The sequence below is a fragment of the Merops nubicus genome, unplaced genomic scaffold, assembly GCF_000691845.1.
Source record: "Merops nubicus isolate BGI_N331 unplaced genomic scaffold, ASM69184v1 scaffold19793, whole genome shotgun sequence".
NCBI lineage: Eukaryota > Metazoa > Chordata > Aves > Coraciiformes > Meropidae > Merops > Merops nubicus.
In genome coordinates this window covers 11,267-12,658 of record NW_008599812.1, presented here as the reverse complement: position 1 = coordinate 12,658, position 1,392 = coordinate 11,267, and the positions used below count along the sequence as shown (strand labels likewise).

Genomic DNA, 1,392 nt, shown 5'->3' with positions numbered 1-1,392 from the left:
CTCCCTGCCTTCAAGTCAGGCATCGCAGCACTTGAGCCCCACGAACAAAATCAAAGGAGGCACCAAATGTTTCACATCCCAGGGATGATTTTTTTTATAGGGCCTCAGGGGCCAAATACCACCAAAGGAAACACATGTCAGGGCTTAAACTCCCTCTGAACTTTGAAGGCATGATGAAGCATCTTGCCAAAGCAGGACCTGAAGCTCCAGGTGACTGGGGCGAGGTGGGATGGAGGGACCAACCTGTGCTTGCAGAGATGGGAAGAACACCCCTGGAAACCCCCTGGGCCAAGCCAATGATTTCATGGCGTAGAAGAACCCTGCAGCAGGCAGAGCATCCACGGCGTGACCTTGGGCAATGACCCTGGGCCCCCTGCCCCTTCCCTCCATGGTCCTCAGGAGCACTCCCAGCCCAGCAGCAGGTCCCCAGGGCAGAGCCAGGAGTGGGGGACACCCATCGGAGCAGGACAGACACAGCAAGGGACTGGAGAGACAGCAGGTTTGGAGGCTATGGCTGTATTAACAGCAGAGTTAGTTTAAAAAAAAGTCATTTCCAGGCAGTGTGAAGCTACGTTTTGGGGGAAGAGTTTCCAGCAAAGGCAAAAATGGAAACCACTTCATTTGCAGTCGAGCAAAACACTGTTTTCCAGCCAATTAACCCGTGGAACAGGATTACTGCTACAGTGGCGGTGCTTCATTTGGAAAACAGAGCAAAATCTTCAGACTTTTTGGAAACTCTTCCTCCTCTTCCCCTCTGCTTTGCCCCAGATTCGGTGGGGGAGCCCAGCGCAGAGGTTGGCCCAGCTCTCCAGCAGAGCCTGGAGGGAGGTGGGGGCCGGGGGCTCAGCGGGCAGCTCCCAGGCCCTCCCCTCTCCCTGCCCGGGTGCAGCAGGCTCAGTAGAAGCCCTTCACTCGCTTGTTGTCGGGGTCGAAGGGGGAGCGGGTGTGTGCTCGGGCAGGGTAGGTCACTCCCATCCTCTCCAGCTGGTAGCTGCCGTTCTTCACGAAATCCAGCGAGACCTGCAAGGCAGAGCCCCAGCAAACCCCCAGGTGGGTGCTGAGAGGCTCTGGTGAGGCACCAGCCCCCAGCTCCAGCACTGGGCAAACCCCCACATCACCCCACAGGTCTGCTTCCCACAGAAAACCCAGCTCTGCCACCCCAGAAGGATCCCCAGAGAGGGGGAAAGCACATTTTTAGAGGCACTCAGCTAAAAAAACAAAATAAAAAGAATGCAATATTTTGGGTTTTTTTTGAGGTTTGGGTCTTTTTTTTCCCCCTGTGGATTTTTTTCAGTGGTAGCCAGTGCAAAGTGCAATTGCAGCCAGGCTGTGGGAGCTCAGTGCCAGGGGTTCAGAGCAGTTGGGGAGGGGGGATGGCACAGGGGGGACAGC

The 1,392-nt window shown here is 55.9% G+C and overlaps 1 protein-coding gene across 1 annotated transcript in view; it reads right to left on the bottom strand.

Moving 5' to 3' along the window:
• Window positions 1–894: 894 nt before the first annotated feature.
• LOC103770273 (sarcosine dehydrogenase, mitochondrial-like) overlaps window positions 895–1,392 on the bottom strand; it is a gene marked incomplete at its 5' end in the record, with an annotated part of 11,613 nt that continues 11,115 nt past the window's right edge. Inside the window, one exon of the mRNA XM_008937530.1 lies at window positions 895–1,021. Within this exon, the coding sequence (XP_008935778.1) occupies window positions 895–1,021 (127 nt within the window). The remainder of the gene's footprint in view (window positions 1,022–1,392) is intronic.